We start from the raw sequence: 22,916 nt of genomic DNA on the forward strand, positions 1-22,916 counted from the left end.
CACGGCTCTCCGCCAGTGGCGGATTACCGGCTCGGCTGCCAACCGTCAAACATGGGGAGAGGATGCGGGAGGGCTGCCCCTCCGCGCCGTAGGCCCGCCCCGGTGTGGCTTGAAGGGGGAGCCGCGCTCGCCGGCAAATTTCAGGGCGGAAGGCAATCCGGCAAGGTTCCTGCCACCTATAAGTACATGCAGGTATTAAACGCACTGTAGCTTTACTAGTCCAAGTGCTCTTTGGCTGTGTTATTCATGAGTAGGGAAAAAGTACCTCTCATAACTAGTGGAAAAATGCTCTGTGCTGTGTGTTGGTGTGTGGAAGGTGTTTTTTTGCCCGATCACAGCTGTCAGAGGGGATTGTTCTTTAATGCTCTTTAAAGTCCAAACCGTTATGGTATGTCCAGACTGCATACAGCTTGTGAAGTGTTCAACCTCAGAAGAACAATCTAAAGGAGTTATGAGGCAGGAAATATCGTGGAACTTCGTTGTGTGCTGAGTAGACTCTTAATAATCACAGGGCACTTGTTTTAAAAGCTGTTCTGTATTTCTGTTGTTGGACTGACAGTGGAAAGAAGAGGTAGGTAGGCTGCAGGTATAAGAGATCATGATGAACTACATAGTCTCAGAAATTTTTGTATATACAAAAAAATCTTGTAATGAAGTTGTAGTTAATGTTTTTATCCTTAGATAAATGTTAATATGAAAATCGTTTTTTTTAAAAGTATCCTTCTACAACAAGGTTTTTGATATTAAATCAGGAGTAGTAAACATGTATTAAAGATAAATCTAGTACCACTTTTATATTTGTTTTGCCTAAACACTTGAATTACAGTGTTCTGTTCTGACCTTGCTCAAACTGACAAACTTAACTGCTTTGACTAAAATTTTCCACCAGGGTTTTGCTGATGTTCTTGAGGGGAACTTTTGAGCAAACTTTAGTAACTGTTTTTATAAAACTTGCTTGCAAAAAACAAATTATGTGGCCATCTCTTGGGTGAAAGGGGATCTGACATCCCTTTCTCTCAGAAATGTTATTACCCATATGCTCTACAGCTGTAATCTCATAAGAACATTTGGTTTACTCCACCTGTAGAAAATCCACTCAATCTGACTGGATCATGAGCATTTAAAGAATATCAGTAAGGACTTGCAGGGGACTGTCACAGATTACAATCTCCAGAGTTTTCAACTGCAACATTGTGTACCAGGCCAGGATTTATCAGGAATTTCTCCAGCTGTGAGCTCCCCTGAGCCTGCTGGAGCCAAGGTCACCCCTAGATGTTGGAACTGAGAGTGGGTGACCACATCTCTTGCTCTCAGTGATGCTCTTGCTCTTCCACTAATTTCAACATTTCCCTGTGATCCAAAACAGGATTAAAGTCAAAATGGGTGCTTTTTAAAATGCTTAAGGTAACTTATCCTTTAGCACTTATTAGCACTCTTATTTAATATAAGAAGAGACAGTAGCTTGTAAGAAGTTCCTGAGGTCCTCTTTGTGCTGTACGCTTAATGGTACACAAGTATAATAAATGAGAACATTTCTGCTTCCTTTTTCTGCCATGTAGGTTCCAAGTGCCAGGATGATACTGTCAGCTGATTCAAATTCAACAGGCTTCTTAGATTGAGAACCCTCCAGATCAATAGAAGCTTGATATCATTAAGAGACTGGGGCTCATGAACTCACGTTTCTTGTGTGTGATGTTGGACAATACTGATACACAGAAAATTAAATAGTTAGTGCATCTTCATAGTAATGGTTGACTCTGCTTTCCTTAAAATTAGTTAGAGGCGTCCCAACATTTGAGTTTAAAAGCACAACTTCACAGAAAGCCTGAGCTCTCATACTGTATTGAAGTTGTTTATTTTTGAACTTCAGCAGCTGTGAAGCAGTTACTGTAAAAAACCATCAAGTAGTTTCCAGTTACAGGTTTCAAGGTTTTGAAAGTTGTTTTATCTGCAAAATAGTGATAACTATGGTCTATAAACAAGTGTAGACTTACAGGGTAGAGGAAGGAGGAGCTGGGGAGAGGAAGTTAGGCTGTAACCACCATATGGTTTGTACTGCGCTGGGAGGTACTATGCTGTGAGTCACACACTACAGTTGCAGCTATTTCCAGCTCTCATTAAAAGAAATTCTCAACTTTTGAGCAACTGCGCTGTTTCATAATGAACTCTGCTACATTTAATGATCTGAGATCTTCGGAAGGGAAAAAAAAATATCTTTAGAGCTAGCAAAATTATTTGTTGCAAGTGTAAAGACTGCAATATGCTCTGCTTTAAAATAGATGTTCTGTGCAGAGGGAGTTGCTTTCCCCAAATATTTATGGTGTAGCTGTAATATTAGTCTATGTATGGTAATCTTTTTTTCTGATTTTTTTCCTTAGTGATAATATTTATGATAGCAGTTCTCTTATTGTCTTTCATTCAGCAGTGAAATAAAAAAAAAATACATGTTGTCTTTGCTTATGGCTACTTTATGTATTATGTTGTTCTAGAATAGTGCAGGCATGTTTTACAAACAAGAAAAATTGTTGAGCAACTGTTCTACCTTCCTACACTCATTCCACCTTCACCACTACCACCATCAGTTCAGCAGTCTTATGGGCCATAAAAAACCCCAAGTTTTAAAATCACCTAGTCCTGATTGTTGAGCGGGTTTTCCCTCTGAGATTTAGTGAAACACTACACCTTTGTTGTACAGAATCTTTCCATACAACCTGTGATGAAAAGGCATGAAAAATCCTTTGGCCAAATAATTTCCTAAAAATGTCATGAAACTTGTCCTTTCATCGTAATTCATATACAATTATATGTCATTCTTCGGTAAAGGAAGAAATATTTTTTCCTTTTTTGTATCAGAGCATTAATCTCCTTATCTGTGGTTTATCCCACATCAGCACTTAACAGTGTGAGTAATCTTTAGGTTGCAGTTTGTTCTCAGTAATCCCTTTGATAAGTTGTGGTTATCTTAGGGACAGCTCTTACAGGGGGGACAGTGGGTGACCCAGCCACTCCCTTGCCCCCCATCCCTCCAACTCACATATTTCCCTCCAGCATTCATACATAGGCCAGCACCAAACCTGACACCACAGTACACTGGAACTAGGAGTGTACCAGTAGTGCCAGTGGGGTGGATGTCCACCAGCTAGAAAAACAATGGGAGAGCTACTTTGGAGTGAACTATTTGGTGTTCTGTTCTGAATACATTTGTGAGTATCTTTGGAGAATTTTTCAAAAACGGTGTGCTTGGTACAGTAAGTATGCCTCACAGAAATACTTTTAAAGCAAATTAAGAATTGTGGATGAAAAAGCAGTTAAATTAGTGATTTCTAATATACGTTTGCCACAACCTAATCCACCTGTCACAACCAAGAGAAGTTGGTTTATTTTGTGCCAGGACATAACCTTGAGGACAATCCTTCAGCTATTGAGATCAATGGCCAAGTAACCCTGGAAGTTAAGAGTAAGACCAGCTCCTTTCTCATAAATACTTTTGAGGAATGAAGAAAAAATGCATAGTGTTTTTGTTCATGGAAGAGGATTTTTTTAATATTTTTTTTTAAAAGTACATGAGATGTTGCTTGCCTCCAAATGCACATGGATTTTGAGTAAGCTGAAAATCTTCCACGTGCTACTCATGACCTTGTAAATCTCTTATGTCAAATTGCTGTGGTCTTCCCAGTATCTTGCCCATGATTAATGATGGCTGAATGAAGATGATAGCTGAATGGAGTTTTCTTTGGATCCCTTCAGTGGGTGGAAGATACCTGTGTTCCCTGAATCATAAGTGTCTCACTTGGCAGTTTTTTAGGTTCAGCTTTTATAGTAGTTCTGGTTGTTTCAGATTAAGTGCATGATATTTTTCCCAACTCTAGTTTTCTTATAGAAACCTTAGTGTAAACACAATTCTGTTGGTAGAAAAGTACCTTATATGGGTATAATTGGTTTCACTTCCCATCTGAAATATACTATGCCTGCAAAAAGCACCTTTATATTAATAGAAATAAGCCTGCAATAAGGGTTCATCATTTTCACTATACCAGCAAAATTAAAAGGAGTACATAGACAAGATTTTATTGTGAATTGAGCCAGTTAAACAATGGAAGAGTGGCTCATACAGGAAAGCAGATGATTGAATATTAGTTAGTTTGGTAAGTATATCTCAGCATTACCAATAAAGTAATAAAGTCAACCTGTAGAAAGAATACAAGGGAATGTGTTTGGTGTGTGTCTCCTCTTCTTCAAATTCTTGACTTCACGCATTTCTTACCCAAAAATAATAGGAAATATTCTTGGGAATGAGCTTTTAGTAGGTGTTTAAAATGTATATTTTGGCATCAGCCCTTTAGGTCTTGTCCCATCATAGAGTTTAATGGTAATGTTACAAAACTTGAGAATGAGAACTGAAGAACTCCTTTGGGAAAGGATTTTTTAAACTTTTTCGTTTCTTCATTTAGTTTACAGCAATTTGGATGATGAGTTATACACCTTTCAGTTGAGGCATTGAGGCCCTGGACAAATATTTTATGAAACAGTGTTTAGTGTGTTTTAATCTTTGTGAACTCGTTCAAGAAGAATGGGAAAAGCTCACAGCCAGCACACATTCCTGCCCTCTCCCTTATATACAGTAGTTGTGCAATCCCCATGGTCATCTGGATCAGTTTACTGATCAGACAGCAAGCTGGGCCTTCCTTGGACAGGGGGAGGAGACATGGACTGCTCCTTGCAGGAGCAATCCCCCGTTAAATTGGGCTGAGAATAAGATGAAGTTGCACCTGTAGCTCCTGCTTGTTTGTCAACAGGAATAAGAAGGAAAAGCAGAGCTATGTGGTGTTACTCTGACATTGTGTAGTTTGCTGTAAGTCAGGAGGAGTTATTCTGAGTGTCAGCTGGCAAAACTATGGGTATGATCTGAATGTGAAAAGTAGCCTCTAATTTCTAAGAAAATTTCTAGTCTGTATCAGGGTAACTGCTAATTATTTGTCTCTAGTGGAGGGCAAGATAGAGAGACTGCACAATATTATAGATTTTCTTCTTTTTGTCTCCTTAAATTTCCACTTCTGTATGTGTGGAGGATAAATAGTTGGAAATTAATACATCAATTTCATACACTAGCAAATATTTATGTAATTTTATGGCTGTCTTCGTACCCGTGAGTCTCTCCTTGTTGCTGACCTATTGGAAGTGAAAAACAATTGTCCTTATGGAGGAAGTTCACAGTATTGTCTGCTGTGGAAAACAGCAATAGCAGTTGAAATCACATTTCATTAAATCCAGGAAGACAGAATCCCTGAACTTACAGTAAGAGATTACTCAACTATTTAGTCAGAAAAAGATTATAGAACTGCAAACAATCTTGCCCTGCAGGTTTGGAGCTTTTACATATAGCTTTTGGGGGTGTGTAGGGGTGTGTGTATTTATATATGGACTGTAGGAGAGTATCTGTGTTTAAAGGCAACATGGGAGAAGAGGGATTTGATAAAATGCTGTCAAACTCAAATAATATAATTCAGCATAGGATACTTGAGTAGAAGTTTAAGCAGTGTAGGTTTCTTTTGCATCTAGACTCTTGGTGAGTAATGGGACTCTTTTCCCCCTATGTGTCTGAAACAGCACATGAATTACCAGAGCCATCAAATTCTCTGCAAAGGAGGATTGTGCACTCACAACTGAGTGCAACATTCCTGCATTTACCTGCCCAGACCACTACAATACCCCAGGAAGCTGCTTGTATTTCTTGGCTGAGTTTTATAATCCATGTTTCTTTGGGTTTTTTAGTGGGTTTGCCCTCACCACACTCCTTATGTATGTTTTCCCTGTTGAAACCGCTGTTGTCTCTCTTGTTGCCTATCTCTGTGTGCATTTCCTCCTCCTTCCTTGTATTCTCAGCCTGTAGTTTCTCACAGCCCTGGCGCCTCCTTGCTGCAACATTGCATCTCATTAAGTGCTTCAGAACATCGTCTTTCCCACCACCACCCCCAACATGCTATTAACATAGCTGTAGCTGACAGCTATGTCCTTATAATGAAAGTCATTAGGCAACATCAACATCTTATTTTAGCTACTTGTGTATTTGCAAGTGTAAGCTCTTATGCTGAATTTTTTCCCGTAAATGTCTGCCTGATTCTATTTGTAAAGTTTCAGCATCAGTGTCTTCATTGTTTCTGAAAGTGAAGTTTCAGATAGGCAAAGCTGATTGAACAACTTGCTGACAAAGAATGGGTAGTTTCATGGCTTCTCTTGCTGCAACTTTAGTGCTTGTCTGACCTCTTAATGAGCTGATTAAGCCAACATATAAAATAGGTTTGCCCAGAGAAGCTGTGAATGCCCCATCCCTGGAGGTGTTCAAGGCCAGGCTGGATGGGGCTTTGAGCAACCTGCTCTAGTGGAAGGTGTCCCTGCCCATGGCAGGGGGGTTGGAACTTAATGGTCTTTCAGGTCCCTTCCAACCCAAACCATTCTATGAAATAGCAAACAGATATTAAAAAACAGGGTTGGTTTTCTTTGTTTGTTTCCTGCTTCATTTTAGGGAGCTGAATCAACTTACTGGAAGGTCAAATAAGCAGCAGAGCTGATGAAAGGAAGAGGAGGGTACCAGGGGGCTGGGAGCAGGAAACGTGAGAGTAAGGGACAGAGGAAAGTAAGGGGAGCTGCCACTTCAAAGGCAGGTAGCTGTTGAAGATCAATGGACCACTGAGCCAAAAATTAAACCTTTTCACCCTTTCCTTGTGAGGAGCTTCCCGAGTAGAAATTTCCTTTTTTGCAGAGTGTAATTTTGAAATAGTAGAGGTGTTTTTTTCTATCCTTGTTTAAAAAAATAGATCTTGTTGCAAATACAGTACTTAAGTCTCTGAAAGCTAGTTTGCTGAGATCAGTAGAGTGCTGTTGAAGATTGATACTAAAATCTCTTTCTGGCCTTTTGAAAGAAGGCTGCAGGTGTCTTCCTTCTGCTGCACTTGCCCTTCCTGGGTCTTGCTGTCACTGTGCCTCCTGAGGACCAGCAGCTGCTATATAGCATGTGGCACCTGAACACAGACAATGGGAGATTTTCTGCAAGAAGAAGAGCTTTTGAAGAGCTTTGTTTCCAGTCAGTAGTGAAGTTGGCAGGGAAAAAATGGTTGGATACAACAGAAGCAGATTATCTGGAGGAAAGAGCTTAGGTAGTTAATGGCAAAATAATCTTCAGCTGAAGAAGTGTGATTCCTCAAATACCTGGAATCAAATCTAGTAGTCCAAGATACGGCCATAGTTCTGTTATCTGTCCAGTACCTAGGCACACCTTTTGTGTTGGGGCTGAGTTGCAGTCGGATGGGCATTGGCTTTGATGCCAAACTGTTGGAGTTCCTACCTTCCTATGGCTGCTTTGCTGCCTCTTCAGTTATGTCAATGCATTCATTCTTGAGATTGTTGTTTAATATAAAAATTGACTAGCATTTGAAAAGAAGTATTATTTGGTTTTGGTTTATTGTCTGATCTGCTGTGTAATGGAAGCCTGCAAATATTTGTACAGGCATAGCTGAAGGAGTGAAATGCCATGTGCAGATAAGATGAACAAAAGAGAGTAGGAATGCCTTGGATCAACTTTGTTACTGAAAAGTGTTCATGTAATGAAATTTTAACACATTGTACATTTACTGTGGTAATCTTTTGGGTGTTTTTTTTTACATTTAAGTACTTCAGGCTTTCAGATGATCTGTGTAAATGTGTCAAGATGGTTCTGCAAACCAGTTCTGGTTCTGTTTCTTAACATATCATAGCTTGGTTTATTTCTGACTGTTATGTTTAAAGGCTATTAAGCTGAAAGTCAAGCACTTGAATTAGGCAATACCAGGATTAAAGCTGCCTTTGCAGGATTAATTTGGTCCCTTGCCATTTGTGTATGTTGCAGCCTTGGTTACTGTTAAAGTGACAGAGTTCCATTGCAGCAAAGAGCTCTGCCTCCTTCACTGCACAGAAGAGACTTTGGTCTGCAAAAGGAGGGAAGGAGTGTAGTGGGATGCTTATCTCTGTCTTGTTTAAATAAATTGAAGGTGTTCTATGAATAAAAAAAGGAGAATGTGGAAGGAAGGATGTGTGACTATTGGATTCTGCTTTAGACATGTAGATTTTACACTGGTCTCTACTAGTGGCATTACTGTGTTACCACAAAGGAACACATAGTGATTACATGGTGTTTATTCTGCCTGTGCCTTACATGAGACACAAGGCCTGGGAAAAGCAGATTCAAATAAAACATTTGACTAATATAATCCTTTCCCACTGTGTCCTTGATGTATGGTTGCTGCAGCAACTTCTGTTGGGGGTCTCTACAATACTGTTTTAATTTGAATTTACTTCATCAGCACATCGTTGATCTGTTATGTCCATATGCCGTGCTGCAGCTTGCATCACAGGTGAATCACCTGAGTTTGCAAACTCAATTTCTTTCAGATGAAACTAATGGAAAAGGTGCATTCTTGCAACACTCGAAGTTCTAATGGGTGCTCATGAGAGCTGGATTAGGGCCAGTCAGACTCCACCACTTTAAATTGAGGTGGCATCCACAAAGGAGATGGGTAATTGACACTGCCCAGACAGTTCTTTTAAGCAAAAGATAGAAAGCAAAACAAAACAGAGTGTTTTTTCTCAATTTCTTAGAAGCTTGACTACTCTGCTTTTTTTAGATGGGGGAGTGGGGCATTATGCATTATATCTGGGGTGAATTAAGGATAAATTAGTGTTTATGAAATGACACTGCAAGACACTGAAACACTCAGTAAAGAGACAGATCTGGGGAAGAAACAGAATTCTGCTTCTGCTATTGCTCTGACACTATTAACTCATTTGGTAATTTCAGGTGTAGATGTCATAGTTCAGTCCTGTGATATGATCAGTGCCCTGAGACACTGTATGTGGCACCCTTTATGTCATTTCTTAATAATGCCAACTTAGACTTTGATCGCTTTTTTATATGCATTAGTTGTAAGACTTACCACCCACATTTATTAATGATGGGGTTACAGCTTCTTAATATTGCTTTTTATTTTTACAAACTTTTCAGTTTTTCTTGTAAACTGATGAATAGTGAAACCTTTTTGTTGTAGTAGTATACATCATGTATAAATATCTAAAGAGTAGTTTGTCAACTGTAGAAAGAAGATAATTTAACAGACACATCATTGACTTGTTGTACTACCATCACAGAGGAAGGTAGTGTAAAATTCTTACAGGTTAACTTGAACAGAATTGTAAAAGTATCCAAGAAAAAAAAAAAATGGATATTGCTTATTTCTCTGTGTGTCTGTGTGCATGTGCCAGATACATAAATTTCAATTCATGCCACAGAAGTTGTTTGTTTAAACTGACTTAAAACCTGATTCTCTTCATTTGTTAAGATCTAATCAGGGGCAGGCTGTTGAGTTATTGAGACAACCTGCGGTATGGAGTGGGCTCTGTTTTGAAATATATGGAACATGGGGATTTCTGCACTGCAGTTTAATTTGGGCTTATTGTTCCTCAGGTATATGGGTTGTGGACATAAAGTGCTCTTATGATAATGAATAAGATGGGGAGTTAAATTCTCTGGTTGCTTTTAAGATAGAACAAAGCAATGCGGAGATACTTCAATTTTAATTGTGAAATTTCCAAGAAACCAGATCCTGTTAGTGCAGTGCGGTTATAAGTGAAGCATATTTGATAGCTAGAAGTATATGTTTACAACACTTATTAAACATAAGCAAACATGATAAATTAATCTAAATTACAAACATTAATCCTGCTTCCTTCTCCCTTCCCAGTATTAATGTCCCCTCCATCATTCTATTAAAAATGACAACAAAACCCCATTAATTTGTTTAGTCAGCAGGAAACTGTCAGGTTTGCTTAGCCTCAGAAAGGTGACTTGGTGTATCTAAGCCTTAGATATCTGAGTCAAGAGTTTATCAATGCAGTTGTCAAGATGGATCTTCATAAAATTGAGAAAAGATAATCAAGAGTGAAATGAATGAACTGTTCCTTCACGTAGACAGGTGTATTACAGGAAGAGAACACAGCTGCCCCAGTTAGTTAGGTGTAACATTCTTGGTGTCAGATCAGGGATTAACAGTGTATTTGAAAGTAGGCACATCAGCTGGTTCTTCTAACCTGGTCTAGTGGGAGGTGTCCCTGCCCCATGGCAGGGAGGTTGGAACTTGATGATCTTTAAGGTCACTTCCAACTCCAACCATCTATGATTCTGTGATTCTTGTACCTATGCGTCTGTTGGAGCTAATAACATTGGTTTAATTTCCATATCTTTCCTCTAAACATGCTGCATTCTTCAGCACTGTTGATGGTGGTTTAGCCAGATTATGAGGTACAGAGGAATTAGGTGTGTTTACTTTATCTCTAACAACTGTTCACATAAGGCAACCTACAACTTTTCTTTTGTTGTTGTTCTTTTTCAGAAACATCAGAATCATGGAGGGGCTCTTGCATTACATAAATCCAGCACATGCCATTTCACTTCTAAGTGCGCTGAATGAGGAGCGTCTGAAAGGACAGCTGTGTGATGTTGTTCTTATAGTAGGAGATCAGAAATTTCGAGCTCATAAAAATGTTCTGGCTGCCAGCAGTGAATACTTCCAAACTCTGTTCACAAATAAGGAGAATGAGTCTCAGTCAGTGTTTCAACTCGACTTTTGTGAACCAGATGCTTTTGATAATGTTTTAAACTACATTTATTCTTCATCCTTGTTCATTGAAAAAGGCAGTCTTGCAGCTGTGCAAGAACTGGGCTACAGTCTTGGAATATCCTTTCTCACAAACATTGTTTCTAAGAGTCCTCAAGCTCCTTTTCCTGCTTGCCCTGTTAAGAAAATATTGTATCAAGATGAAGACGAAAGTAGTTCTCAGAAGAGAAGTGTCATTGTTTGTCAGAACAGAATTGAAGCACAAGTGAAAAGTGTAAGTCAAACACAACATGATTTAAGCCATACTTCTAAACCTTCACCCTCTGTTGCTGTCAAAACTAGCAGTAGACCACAAGTAACAAAACCAACTGAAACCCTTCATAACTTATCACTGACTGAAAGGAGATGGCTGAAAGAAAGCCCTGTGAGCTATACCAAGCTTCATGAAACTTCTGGAACTGTGGAGGATCAGAGCAGAGGTGGTTTAGTGAAAAGGAACACAGTGCTGCCTCAAATGCCGTTAGCAGAGAAAGAAATTGCAAGCGATGAACCAGGAAGCAGTGGTCAGCTTTTAAGAGCAAAGGCCGCAGAGATGTCATTAAAAAGACTGCGTCCACCAGTCTTGTCTCTGCGTGGTGCATCAGAATCTACATTTTTGTTGCGAGAGGCAGGAAAAGGAAATGGTCAAGGTGAAGACAGGAATTTGCTGTACTACTCAAAGTTAGGGCTAGTAATTCCATCTAGCGGATCTGGTCCAGAAAACCAAAGTATTGACAGAAGTGGGCCACTTGTAAAAAGTCTCCTTCGAAGGTCACTGTCCATGGACAGCCAGGTTCCTATTTACTCGCCTTCTGTTGACCTAAAACCTTCACAGGTATCATCATCCTCCTCACCGGGAACTAACGATTCCCAGAAGATATTTAATGTTGTATCTCAGAAGTCGTCCTTGAAGGAGTCATCAGAGAAGTTAGTCTTAGATGAAAAACCCCAGGTAATACACCCGCATCGCCTTAGATCTTTCAGTGCCTCTCAGTCAACTGATAGGGAGGTTGCTTCCCCTCTCACAGAGGTGCGAATAAAAACTGAACCTAGCAGCCCGCTTTCAGATCCTGCCGAAATAATAAGAGTTACAGTGGGTGATGCTTCAGCATCGACAAATAAAGACTTTCCTTTTAAAACCGAGGATGATCATAAGGAACCAAGCAGAATTCCAGCAAAAAGGAGTTTTCAAGACGACAGAAGACTACCGTTTAAGAAACAGAAGGCGGATGAGCAGGGTTCTCCTGGGTCAGAAGATAACTTTGGGGAAGGCTCAAGCCCTACGCACCTTGATGCTGATTTTCCTGATTCTGATGTCAGTAAAGATGAATACAGTGAGATGGAAGAAGCAAGACCAAATAAAAAATTTAAATGCAAGCACTGCCTTAAAATTTTCCGGTCAACAGCAGGTCTTCATCGTCATGTTAACATGTATCATAATCCAGAAAAGCCCTATGCTTGTGACATATGCCACAAGAGATTTCACACAAATTTCAAGGTGTGGACCCACTGCCAGACACAACATGGAATCGTGAAGAATCCCTCGCCTGCTTCCAGTTCACATGCTGTTTTGGATGAAAAATTCCAAAGAAAACTGATCGATATAGTGAGAGAGAGAGAAATTAAAAAAGCTCTAATAGTTAAACTAAGACGTGGCAAGCAAGGTTTTCAGGGACAGTCTGCTTCACAAGCACAACAAGTCATCAAACGAAATTTAAGATCGAGAACCAAAGGAGCCTATCTTTGCACCTACTGTGGGAAAGCTTATCGTTTCCTCTCACAATTTAAACAGCACATAAAAATGCACCCAGGGGAGAAACCAATTGGAGGAAATAAGGCTCCTAAGCCGAAAGATCATGCTCATATCGAAAGTCCAGTAGAAAGCAAAGAGGTTTATCAGTGCCGTCTCTGCAACGCCAAGCTCTCTTCACTTATTGAACAGGGAAATCATGAGCGACTCTGTAGAAATGCTACTATCTGTCCTTACTGCGGCGTCAGATTTTCTTCTCCAGAGCTGAAGCATGAGCATGAAAGCAAGTGTGAATACAAGAAGCTTACTTGTCTTGAGTGTATGCGTACCTTTAAATCATCCTTTAGTATTTGGCGTCATCAAGTTGAAGTTCACAATCAAAACACAATGGCTCCATCAGAGAACTTTTCTTTACCTATCCTGGATCACAATGGAGAAATTACTAGCTCGTCAAGATTGCCTCCCCAGTCAGAGTCCAATAAAATGAACAATTTTGTTGCTGCGAAGGAAGATGGTGTATTCAGTGATTCGTCAGAACAAATAAATTTTGATTCTGAAGATTCCTCATGCCTACCTGAAGACTTAAGTGTTTCCAAGCAGTTTAAAATTCAGATCAAAGAAGAGCCTGCAGATGATGTAGAGGATGAGGTCAGCGAAACGAGCAGAGAACCTAAGGAAGTAGTCTCCAACAAGGATGCTGGTTTGTGGCCCTGTGAAAAGTGTGGGAAGATTTTCACTGTACGCAAACAGCTGGAGCGTCACCAAGAGCTCTTATGCTCTGTGAAACCATTTATTTGTCACGTGTGTAACAAGGCCTTCCGAACCAATTTCCGTCTGTGGAGTCACTTCCAGTCTCATATGTCACAGACCGCAGAGGAATCCGCAAATAAAGAGCCTGAGATATGTCCACCAGCTAATTCCCCATCACCACCACCCTTACCTCCACCCCCACCCCTCCCCAAAATCCAGCCTTTGGAGCCTGATAGTCCAACAGGCTTGTCTGAAAGCTCCACTACTACTGAAAAATTATTTGTACCACAGGAGTCAGATACGCTCTTCTATCATGCTCCACCACTCTCAGCAATCACGTTCAAAAGACAATACATGTGTAAGCTCTGTCATAGGACTTTCAAGACAGCTTTTAGTCTTTGGAGCCACGAACAGACACACAATTAGCTTTAACAGATACCTTAAAAAGCTAGTTCAGTGGAGGCTGTGTTCAGGATTTCAGATGTATGCCATATAAACTAGAAACCTAAGAGGATCAAGATAACAACGACGACGATGGAAAAATTTGGAATTTGTGATGCTGCTTGGATTGGAAGATTAAGGTAAACTAATTTAGTTAGTAGGTAGAAAGCAGAGTAATTTAAAATACTGTGGTCTGGGATCTAATAGTAACAGAATAATTTTTATTTCATTTAACACTGAAATACGATCACATCTGGATTGTATGCATGGATCTTCATCCTGTGATGTTGGTGTGTGCGTGTGTATTATATATAAAGTTATATATTAAATGAAAGAGCAACAACAATTTGGATTCTAACTGTGAGTTTATAGTAGTGAAATACTGTAACCAACTTCATTAATTATTTTTTTTTTTAAATAAAAAACCAACACACAAGCTCCATATAAATAGTTGCCATACACTTGGAGTTAGGGAGGAAGTGGATGGAGTGTCTTGCTGTATTGACTTAGGTCTTAGAAACCTTTAGCAATAACAAATAAACCTCAAGTTTGAGTAATCCTGATGTTGTTGGATACGAATGTTTGATATTTTAAGGGAACATAGAAATGTTTTGTTGTTATATGGAACTTGTGCAAATTAAAATAGAATCTAAAGTCAGCAATATTATTACTAAGATTTTATATTAAAAAGTAGCAGCAAGCCTGCTTTCAGCCATTTAATTATGTTTCTAAGGAAAATTGGGGGAGGGGGTACTTTGCTTTATATAATGTCCCAAAGACTAATTTACTATAGATACTTCAGTAGCTAAAGTCATTGTATTAACAGCCATCGTAACGCAAATGGTACTGTTTATAATATGAACTAAGATTGAATGGATGTCAGACAACTTTCATAATTTTGTTTCCACTATTTGTACAACTGTTTGTAATTCTAACTACAAAGGAATGTATGACTATTAAATGAAAAAAAGAGAGCTCATTAAGGGACAGAAGATGAGTTGTGTTCCTACATACAGTAATAAGCTTGGCCATGAGTATAAAGATATGTTTTAACAAAAGCTAAAAATGTAAATATTTATATAGACACCTGTATAAATGAAGAAGTATGTATTTGAGATTTGTATTAAGCATACATATCCAGCTCAAAGCAGAGGGAAAAACATCACACTACAATCACTGCATTTTATGAATACAATGCATAGAATATTTCTTTCTGCTGGTTTCTATAATTTGTGATACTGTGTTGCAATTTTCTAATTTGTTGAAAATCGTGGTAATAATGGGCTGCAGATATTCTGTGTAGTTCCATTATTTTACATCAAATCACAACTGGAGCATTTAATGTAAGTAGTATCATAGATATTTACCAGAAGCTATGGCAAGGGTCCAAAATTGTTCTGTAAGTAAAACAAATATTTACCCAGAAGTAGGTGGTAAACAGTGAAAAATTATTATGCTAGAATTTAGACTTAATGGAGTGGTGATGGATTAAAGTGAACGTAAATGATGCAAACAGTTATTTATGATCCTGACCAACTTTACCCAGTTCCACACCACCTAGTCAGAGCCCAGTTTGTGTTTGCTGAAAGCAGCAGGAATTTGGTCACCAATTTCAGGAGGATCAGGAGTGAGGCTTTAATTGTGTATGTAACCATGACATTTTTTTCAGCATCCCTAACTCAAAAGTAAAAAGAATTGCAAGCTGACACTAAGATTTAGCAAAATTAAGCACAAGTGTAACTCCTAAGAATCTGAGGATGAGCATCTTGGTGAGGCATGCACAGGAGTAGATTTTTCTCAGTGAAAGCCCAAGTGTGCTACCATTTTTTTTCAACAGATTTTTTTTTTTTTGGTCAGGATGGACCCCCAACTTTTTTTCAGCTTCCAAAAAATTTCAAGCATCTTCTGTTTCATTTTTGATTAAAATCTAAAATTGTTACTTAATACTTCTAATAGTAACATTATGTCCTCTTTTGTCCTCTTTCAGGCAAATTGTATCTGAATATGCTTATGCTAATTTGTTAGAATATGAGTCAAACTCTTTCAGTGACATTGCAATTGAAATAAGGTACTTGTTTAATAGTGACATTCTATTCTAAAAAAGTTACTGACTTTTCTCTTGCATCTAATAAGACTAAATTTCTTTCTTACCAGAAACTATTTCAAAATAAAATGGTTATTGCATTTAACCTGGTTTAACAAAATCAGAAAAACATAAAGCTGTGTTAAGTATCCTTTAAATGCACTTAAGAAATCTGCGCATAGAAAATATGAATGTGTTTTTCTGAAATGATTCCTGAGTTTTCACCAATGATTCCTCTACACAACAGTCTGAAAGTTTGTATGTAGCCTTTTAAAAATCAGTGTGCTTTCTAAAGGAAGGTGGCAACTAGTTCAGCTATGTCATAGTCATCTAGCTTCCAACTGGGATTCTGCTACGTGATATGATGATAATTTCCACACACTTTAAATCAAAAAGCTTGTGCAACATCTTTGAAGAAACCTTGACTTTTTTCGTAATATACTTTGTACTATAAAAAATCCATAAAATATTTTTGGTCTAAAATAGCCTCCTTCTAAGTTTTTCTTTAGTTGCTTGTTGGGGTTTTTTTTTAAGTTTTGTTTTTAACTCTGAGCGTGTTCTGTGGGTTTTTTTTTAAATTCAGTTCCTGTTGTTTAGTAAAGGAATTCAGGATCTCTGAAGTTTAAATATGAGATGTTTATATAGCAGTTCTGGTTTTCTATTAGCTTTTATACAGTATCTTAAGCCCTTGATAGAAGTGTTTATTTTGGAGGAGACGAAATAAATATGCTTCCACTTATATAACTTTAATATATGTTTTAAAAGTTAAATTATGAAAAAATGTTAGTTGCTTGTTTATAAATAAAGGTCTTTTGAAGAGTGTCTAGTTTGGCCACAAACAAAATAAAAGGCAAATTTATTGATACAAAAACCTGTCTTCATCATAACTTGTTTAATTTTGTAGTTGTGTACTAAAGTGACACAAAGGTAAAGGTCTTGTTAAATATAAAAAGTGTTTTGCATTTTTTCTTAAAATTTGTGACAGGAATGTGCAGATGTTTTAATATATAGATTAGAATCTTTAATTCTTTCTTTTTTTGCTATTTTTATAATCTGTCAAATAAATCTCAGAGAACTGTCCTGCTTTGGTGGAAGTACAGTGGAAACTTCCATTACATTTAAGAGGAGCAGAGTTGAGCCATGAAATGTATTTTGTTTTGGGACTTTTTTTCCTTTCAGGCACTGTGTTGGTGAAGTGTCTAAGCCTATGGTTAAGTTCCACTGAGATCAGTCTTAAGGTTTTTTTAAATACGTGCTTACGTTCTTTGCTAAATTGGGACCAGGATCAGCCATTGAAAGTGAGCAATGGCAGAAAAATACATCCAGATTATTTTTTTTTTAAGTCTTAGAACTAAAAGTGAAAATGAATTTTCCTCTACATAAAACCTGCTTATACAGCTAGGGTATAATTCTGTCATTTACAAAAAACAAAGGATGTGAACCAGTGATAATACCGACTCCTTGTATCTGCGCCATTTTTAAATTTTTTTTTTTTATTTTTGGTAAGGGTGAATGAAACACCCTGTGGCAGTTAATTGTGCAAATAACCTGCTGAAGCAGTGGGTGACACTAGAGTTTGTCTTGTGTATTTCAGAATGCAGAGGTAGCCTTATCTGTGAAACAGAACACAGCTGTAAGAGACTTGTTCCTGCATTTCCTATTTAGGCAAGCCTTCTAGTGACATCCAGTAGATATTTTTTTTGTGTGATGTTTGTTTTCCCCCAAGTAGGGCATGCGGGTTTGGTCTGAAGCTACATGTACTCTGTTTTTGTTCCAAGCTTCCGGTGGTAAAACTAGAAGTTCCTCACGTGGGATAAGGACAGACTATGCCTACCTTCTTGGCACTAACAATGAGGGTGCAAATATATGGCATGAGCCTGTAATCTGGCATGTGCCTATACTGTTCAATAAAATTGTTTACATTTTCCTACCAGAAGATTTAGATAAAAATCAAAGCAAGCTTAGGGATTTGGGTTTTTCTAATGTTGCTGTTAATGAATCAGTGTTAAAATCTTTTTTTGTTGTTGTTGAACACAGCCTGATAGTATTTTTTAATGTCATTGATTCTTGTTTATTTAAAATGACTTGTGAAAAACTGTACTATAACTGTTGTACATAAAGGGACACTATCAAGAGAAAGGTTGTATACAGTAAATGTACTTATCTGTATTAAGAATACTTGATATTAATAAAATCAAAGAATTTAAAAACATGAATTGACTCATAACACTTGCTGCTTGGGCATGAAAATGCCTGTTAAGGGCATCCTAGGTTGTTGCAAGGATGTCTGAAAAACATGTCTGAATTCTGTGGGCTGAGCTTATTTTTCACGTTGCTTTTCTCTCACTATTCCAGAATAAAGGACTCAATCCATTTTTCCAATTTCACAGGGATACACGTTACCTTTTAAAGACACAAGCTTCCCACTACTGCAGCAGCATCTTTTTAATTAAAATATGTACATAAAACAAGAACAAAGTATCTCTTTGCAATGTAACATGCAAGATACATATAAAGTACACATTTTAAGGCTTATTCTTGACAGTGTCCCTTTTATAAAAAGCAGGAAAATGGGATCACTTGTAGTGCTTGGGTACAGGGAAATACTTTCCTACAGTTTGTAGAAACTGGAATTATCCAATATATTTACTATAGAATTTTCCAATTACACGAAATCACTTGTCATTTTAAAGGATTATTGAGGTAAGACAAAAGAAGCTGGTTTTATAATCCTTATAGTCATTGTATATCAGTTCAATACACCAGTGTTGAATTTTGATTAAGGATGGGTTTTTACTTTTTTTAGGACTGAGACTTAGTAGCTTAGGGCAACTTTTTCTTTAATGTAATGTAAATCCATTGCTGCTTTGTACAACTTTTTCTACTGTGTGTTTTCTTTACTTAGATCTTGACTAAGAAATATTGGCGTCCAATAAACTTACACTTTGTTTCTTTTGAATTACTGTGTCTCATACTGGAATCTCTTGGCAAAGTGTGATGTTATTGTACATACCATTGTGGCTGTGGGATGGGAATTTTGTTTATAAAAGAGCACCTTTTGATCTATTTGTTGGATGTAAATGGTAGTTTTTACATTACCACAATAATGGCTTTTTGTTTGTTTTAATAAGTGCCCCACTGAATCTTTCACTGCAGTTACAAGAAAACCAACTGCTGTAGACAGTCTCTTAAAAACTTGAGCACAGCCCAAATTCTGCTTCCTATGCAGTCGTTGCTTCAAACAGGATTTTGTGGAAGCAGGGTTACTTCAACTGAGTATCTCTTTCATCTAAAACTGGATTGGAGCAGATGTTTGAAAATAACACTCTCAGGAATGTTTATGGTATTTTGCAGTGCTCTCATCAAAAACAGTTTTGCTGCGTGTGATTCCCTCTTCAAAAACCCTTGTGTGGGAATGTAGTGTCTGGATTCCCACGATGCAGAAAATGATCTCTGTATCTTTTGGGAATAGAATTTACTAGACTCCTGTCTTCAAAGTAGATGAGACCTACCTTTGAGAACACTTAGTCAGTTTTCTCAACTTGTTGGACTCCATGTTTGCTGTCCTTTGCCATTTTTAATTTGTGCAGTTTGGTTGAACCCATTGACCAGTTTCACTCACATTTACTAGAGGAGGAAAGGTCTCAGGACTTAATTTCCAACAAGTTTCATAAAAATCAATGAGTGGGTAGCAAAGAATGGTCTCAGCGGGAAGCTCAAGAAGCTCTTGAGCTCCAAGCTCAAGAAGATATGGGCCTTTGATGCTCCTTAAATCTCTTTGAAAACAGGGACGAGGGGCTCCTGGCCTGTCCCTCCAGGGAGTATCCCTGCACATCAGAAGTTAGGTGAGCTGTGGAAAAGGCAAAGAGAGGACACAAAGCTGCTCTCTGGCTTGTTCACAGAGTCGTAAATCACCAAAGGTTTGGCTCCCTCTTTCTCCTTTCAGCATAAAGAACTCTTCCAGCTCTTTCTGCATCCAGTTAAGATCTACATACACGCCTCTCTCTTACTGTCTCAGTATAACTTCTGCTTAAATGCCTCACAGAAGATGTCTGCTCTAGAGGCCATACAGCCAATATTCAACATAAAAGTCAAGAAGCAAACCAAAAAGATAAAAAGTTACTGATAATGCTGTGAGCATTGTGCCTGTTTTCATGGTTATTTTTTGTTCTAATTCCAGCCATCCACTTCTAAGACAGTTGCTCAGCAAAAATCCAGTAACTTGTACTTACTTTTCCATGCATAGGATGTTTCCATTTATCACTCTTTCTTTAATACACAAACACTAATAGGATCATTTTAACTATGAGACCTACATGGGTAATATTTCTATTTCCAGTCCTGAAATACTCTGGCAATAGAAATTTTCTAGGTGTTGGCTGCAGTGAAGCAACACACAAACTTATTATTTCCCCTTTATTTTACATGTATTGAAAGAGTTGCGGCAAAAGCAAAGCCAGTTTCTGCTAATAGAATTTGCTATAAATTGCTTCTGCAGTTTTGATACAAACCTTAACAATTTCCTAATGTTTTGTCACTCCAGGACCTAGGATGTCATGGAGCCCTGGTTGTAGTCGCTAGCTTAAGCTGATATTTGAGAGGACAGGTTCTCATCCAGCAACATGCACCTCTCCGGTGAAGTCCACTGATGTTAAAAGCGAGGCAGTAAAACCTGCTGGGATTACTAGCATCCAGGGATGTGTCTGCTGGAATGAAGAAATCATGCTCAGGTTTGGAGGCTCCACAGGCAGGTGTCTGAAGGAACAATGGGCAACGAGCCAGAAGAAGAGAGGGGAGAAAGTAGGATGAAAACAGCAGAAGAACATAAGATAGAAGAGAGCATGCTGTAGGCCTGCCAAAAGCAAGAAAAAAAAAACAATCAGCCTCTGTTTTAAGGTCTCGTTTGTGATGAATACAACTCTTTGGTTCTGGCTTTTTTCTTTCTTCCCTAATGAACACCTAGGAGTCCCTTGGGGCTTGATAGCTCCTGACCTTTTTTGGCTGAGAAGAAACTGCATCCATTCCTCTATGCTATAAAGTCTATGAAAGAGTTTAAAGGAAGAAAAATTTCCCAAAAGATTGTTTAGTAATATTTCCCCTACAATATTGCATTGGAGGAAGTTTGGGTCCTCTTAGAACAGGCTTTGAAAACTGTGTGTCCTGAGGGCTTCGCCAGGGGTGGCAACTATACCTGTGGAGATACATTTGCAGTTCCTTCACCTCACCACCTGCACCTGTGGGTCCTAAAAAAAGGGGGATCTAAAACCAGAGGATGAACCCGTAGAACAGTAAATACAGTTTTGTTGACCACCAACCTACTTACTCCTTCCTCAGCTGGCTAGTCCTTGGCTTCATGCACATCTCTTGCTCTGTGGGGCACCCTGCATGGAGTCCAGTCAATGTCAGAACAGACATGGCTGTTCCCACCCATAGGGGGAAAGGTAAAGACTTCCTCTCTGTGTGGCAACCCCGGGCTGTGATTAGCAAGGCAGCTGCTATTTGCTGCTGCCTCTTCTCTACTCGTCCCATCAGCTGAACAGCCAAATGCCACAAGGAGGAAACTTAGCTTTGTTAGCTTGCTTTCAGATTAGATGTTTCAGGAGAAATTTGACTGAGGCATGTAAATGCATTTTTTTAAGAGCATGAGAAAAAAAAAGTAATGTAAAAATACCAAACTCTCACTCTGAATATGTCTGGAGGAGAATCACTGATACTAAAAATGGGATTTGAAATTGGGTAGTTTTTTAGTAAGTACTTGTACAAGGCTTAGGTGAGGAAGAACCACATAAAGCCCTAGTTTTATGGAGATGATCCTATAATCTCCATATGCCTTTAACACTGTGTACAGGTACTAGGAGGAGCCAGAAACAAAAGACTGTACCATCACACCCACCTGAAGAGCCCCACTTGAAAGCACCACACAGAAGGTGAACCCCTCTCTCTATATGTATGTATATAAAAACGTGTGAGTGTGTTTAAATATGGGTCAGTTACATGGCAATTGCTGCGTTTGGAGAAAATTGCCTGTTAGGTCAAAGGCATGTTACAATACAATTTTGTCTAAAAGCTGTCTTCTCTGGTATTTCCTTCACTAAGCAGCATGGTTTCTGCCTAACTGACAGCTAGGAGTGGAGAGAGTGCATCTCCAGACTCTTTGAGTCCTTGGCTCCCTGTTGGGACTGCCAAGGAGGAGGCCAGTCTATCCCAATAGCTTCTGCAGCGCAGACAGTTGGCTGAGAAAATACAAGAGCATTAGTTGTGGCTTAACGCCTGTTATGGTAACACACAGTAAACACACTTGAACACAATGTGAACCTGTGACTGAGGAGTGAAAAGCTTCTTGCCCTTTGTCAGTGGGGTAACACACAGCATTCTCCTTCAGGTTATGGCAGGGTTTGCATAAGCGTATTGTGAGTGAGCCTGTACCCTGGCACTCCAGACTGGAGGTGTTTGAGCCTTAGCGCAGTATCTATGGGGGTGTGCTCTGGGAGAACGTGCAACACAAAACTGGTCCATGCCCTTGGATTTTCTTAGCTCTCTAGCTGCATTGGGGTATTTCACTAGAAATTTCACCTTCTTCTAGAGGAAGGTGTGGGTTCTGGGAATTTTCAAAAGCCTTTATTTTATTTCATACTCTTGATACTGATTTCCTACAGCATTGCTTGAAATGCTTTTGCTCTCTGTCTAAAACTTGAAGATCTCTTTTACTACTTGCTAAGTCCTTTATTCTTTTCGATGCCCACCATTCCCAATGGTGGTTGGTCTTAGTGTCCTCAAGCATGTGTCTGAGGGGCATACGAGTCTTTGTACTGCATGGGAGAAGCACACGTCCCTGGGAAGTCAGCATCTCCTGGGCTGGAGCCCAAGATTCAGAAGGAGACGCAGGAATCTCACCCAGTATGTCCTTGTCAGGAGATTCTTCAGCTCTAACTTGGACATGGGAAGCCTTAACCATTGGACACTCTGAGTCTTAACCATTGGACACTCAGTGTTAACTCTGAACCTAAATTAACCCATAGGCAAGAAAATTCACGTAGCTGGAGTCACCCATCATATCTGGGGTGCCATCCTTGAAGAAGGCAGTTCACAATATCGCTTACGAGCAGAGCAAGCTCTCCATCCCAGCACCATCACCTCTGGTGATACTTGCGCTCTCTGGTGGAGAGAACATAACTGGCTCCAGCAGGTGAAAATAAATGAAAAAAATAAA

General features: G+C 38.9%; 2 protein-coding genes across 3 annotated transcripts in view; both read left to right on the forward strand.

Annotated features, from left to right (window-relative positions):
• Positions 1–29: 29 nt before the first annotated feature.
• ZBTB21 (zinc finger and BTB domain containing 21) overlaps positions 30–22,916 on the forward strand; it is a 31,822-nt gene continuing 8,935 nt past the window's right edge. The window contains exons 1-2 of one of the 2 annotated variants that reach the window (XR_001411489.1): positions 30–192; positions 10,419–13,763. Coding sequence is in view for 1 of the 2 variants with exons in the window: in XM_014938123.1 (XP_014793609.1) it covers positions 10,432–13,608 (3,177 nt within the window). In the remaining variant the exon portion in view is untranslated. Of the gene's footprint in view, positions 193–10,418; positions 18,666–22,916 lie in introns of those variants that run through there. The other variant, XM_014938123.1, reaches the window with a different exon arrangement.
• C2CD2 (C2 calcium-dependent domain containing 2) overlaps positions 13,752–22,916 on the forward strand; it is a gene marked incomplete at its 5' end in the record, with an annotated part of 59,042 nt that continues 49,877 nt past the window's right edge. The window contains one exon of the mRNA XM_014937994.1: positions 13,752–13,763. Coding sequence (XP_014793480.1) covers positions 13,752–13,763 — 12 coding nt within the window. The remainder of the gene's footprint in view (positions 13,764–22,916) is intronic.

Source organism: Calidris pugnax, unplaced genomic scaffold, assembly GCF_001431845.1.
Source record: "Calidris pugnax isolate Ruff unplaced genomic scaffold, ASM143184v1 scaffold25, whole genome shotgun sequence".
Classification (NCBI taxonomy): Eukaryota; Metazoa; Chordata; class Aves; order Charadriiformes; family Scolopacidae; genus Calidris; species Calidris pugnax.